This window comes from Montipora capricornis, chromosome 9 (genome assembly GCF_036669925.1).
Source record: "Montipora capricornis isolate CH-2021 chromosome 9, ASM3666992v2, whole genome shotgun sequence".
Classification (NCBI taxonomy): domain Eukaryota; kingdom Metazoa; phylum Cnidaria; class Anthozoa; order Scleractinia; family Acroporidae; genus Montipora; species Montipora capricornis.
The window spans coordinates 47,569,406-47,571,905 of NC_090891.1; the positions used below are offsets into that span (position 1 = coordinate 47,569,406).

General features: G+C 43.6%; 1 protein-coding gene across 1 annotated transcript in view; it reads right to left on the reverse strand.

Moving 5' to 3' along the window:
• LOC138016315 (uncharacterized) overlaps positions 1 to 1,531 on the reverse strand; it is an 8,581-nt gene extending 7,050 nt beyond the window's left edge. Inside the window, exons 1-2 of the mRNA XM_068863478.1 lie at positions 1,396 to 1,531; positions 274 to 612 (exon numbers count right to left, since the gene is read on the reverse strand). Coding sequence (XP_068719579.1) covers positions 274 to 612; positions 1,396 to 1,531 — 475 coding nt within the window. The remainder of the gene's footprint in view (positions 1 to 273; positions 613 to 1,395) is intronic.
• Between the last annotated feature and the right edge of the window lie 969 nt (positions 1,532 to 2,500).

A 2,500-nucleotide genomic window follows, 5' to 3' on the forward strand; every position in this document is an offset into this window, starting at 1 on the left:
TCTTTACTACAATTCCACTACAACCGGTATCTCTCAGGACATCAACAGGCTTCTTTCCAACTCTACCTTTCACGACAGGCATTTTACTTCTCACTCCAGTCAACGGTTCAACACAAGCACTACTCAACAATGGAATCTTCTTACCACAGGCTAACAGCAACTTATCATCTTTAATACAGGCCTTAACTTCTTCATCAGTAGGTTTAACCTCAGGTGGCTGAACTAAACAACTGGCACTCACTTGACCACGCTGCACAGGGTTACCATCCTTACTTTGTCCTCCGGATCTGCGTCCACCTGATCGACAGTTTCTAGCTTCATGTCTCTGCTTACCACATAGAAAACACTTTCTTGTTAGGGTTGGGCAGTTGACAGCTTTATGACCTCGGGTGTTGCACTTAAAGCAATGCAGAGCTGGTGGATTAATCTGCATGTTCTTGGCTTCGTCCCTCTCAGGCTGCACTGTTGGCTTTCTGCTCGCTGAGCTGAACAAATGTTTACCATGAGCCTCCAAGTACTGGTCAGCGATCTTCGCAATCTTTGCTATGGTCTCTGGTGCCCTTTCTCGCAGGTGAATTGCCAAATCCTTAGGGCAAGAGTCAATAAATTGTTCTTTCACGATCAAGTCCTTAAGACCATCAAAGGTTCGCGCAGTATCCGAAAGCTCTAGCTAACGTAACAGGTATCTGTCCAGTCGCACAATAAACTGCTCCGGACTTTCGTCGACTTCTGGTTTGGATGCTCTAAATTTTCGACGATAGCCGTCTTCGGTAAGGTCATATCTCTTCATTAACGCAATCTTTACCTTGTCATAATCCTTAGCTGCGTCCTCCGATAGACGTGAATACACTTCTAGTGCCCGTCCAGACAACAGAGCACTGAGCTTCGATGCCCATCCATCTTTTTTCCACTTAGCTGTCTCGGCAAATCTCTCGAACCTCTGCAAATACGCGTCCAAATCGTCTTTACCATCAACAAACGAGGGGAGTTTAGGTGCCTTAACCCGATCCTCTCTCACTTCAGGACTCCCGTCAGCACTCTCCACAGCCAAACGTGCAATTTCCAGCTCATGTTCTCTTTTTGCGGCTTCAATAGCCTCTTTCTGTTTCAACAGCTCGGCTTCCATCTCCAATTTTCTTAGTTCGCGTTCTTGTCGCCTAGCTTCTCTCTCTTCATCTTCTCTTTTTCTATTTTCTTCAAGTAATCGATGTTTCTCTTCCTTTTCTTCTTCAAACCGCCTCCTCTTTTCTTCTCTTTCTTCCTCCAATTGTCTGCGTTTTTCTTCTTTTTCTTCCTCTTCCCTCCTTCTTTCTTCTTCTAATTGTCGGCGTTTTTGTTCTTTTTCTTCCTCTTCCCTCCTTCTTTCTTGTTCTAATTGTCTGCGTTTTTCTTCACGTTCTTCCTCTCTACGTTTCTCTTCTCGTTCTTCGTCTCTGCGTTTGTCCTCTTTTTCTTCTTGTTCACGCACGAATTCAAGCAGCTTTTCTCCTTCAAGACCAAACTTTTCGCCAAGCTGAATAAATTTCTCCATTTTCACAGCACTAAAGTTCCACGGTTCTTTCACTCGCTACAACTTTTTTCCACAGCCCAGCTACTTCCTTCCAAGTTGTGATCCTTTCCTGGTTTCTGTAGTCGGCAAACAAATGAATTCCTCTCCCGGACAGGCCCCCAATGTTACGAGTTCGTGTGTTTTGAGGAAAGGTAGTTTGCAAACTAATCTGAACGCAGGGTTGTCGGAACAACAACAAGAAGATTTATTCCAAAAATGAACGTAGTTTCCACGAAGTAAACTCTTAATAACACGTACTTGACAAACTTACACGGCCTCCGCCAACTTGAATAAACACAGCTTCTGTCACACTTGACTAAACACGGCCAACGCCAACTCTCTTCGCTTGTGAAAAACTAGTTAGAAAAACACTCCGCTTGGACTCGTCTACTTATATACTCTGACAATAAAGTTCTAGAACTTTCTAAATTAGTAATGCATCTAATTATAGAAAGATTACAAAACACACCGATTTAGAAACGCTTACGTACAAACCTAAATATAAACAAACTACGAACTCTCGCGAAGCTTCTAGAAAGTAACGCTTGTCACGCAACACTATTTTTCGTAACATATGGCCGTGTAGCCGCGTAGAGCCACAGAAAGCGCGCGAAAAATGAAGCGTCGTTTATGTTTAGATTAATTAACTTGAGTTGAGCCTGCAATCCAATCGAAAACCAGTGCCTAGTCAGCGGTCAACTTAAAAAAAAAAACAGCTGACCTCAATGAGCTCTAAACTTGGGCCAGCGATATGATCACGTGACGCTGGTCAGCGGATACCTTAATTTGACAGGTGTCAATTGACCTTAACACGGATGACCAGTATCAAAGATATATGCTGTAAACTAGCGTGATACTGGTCACATTTGCATACACGGAGGGGTGGACGTACGGACGGACGGTCGATGATCGATGGGTTACCACATATTCTCAACTATGGAAATTTTAACA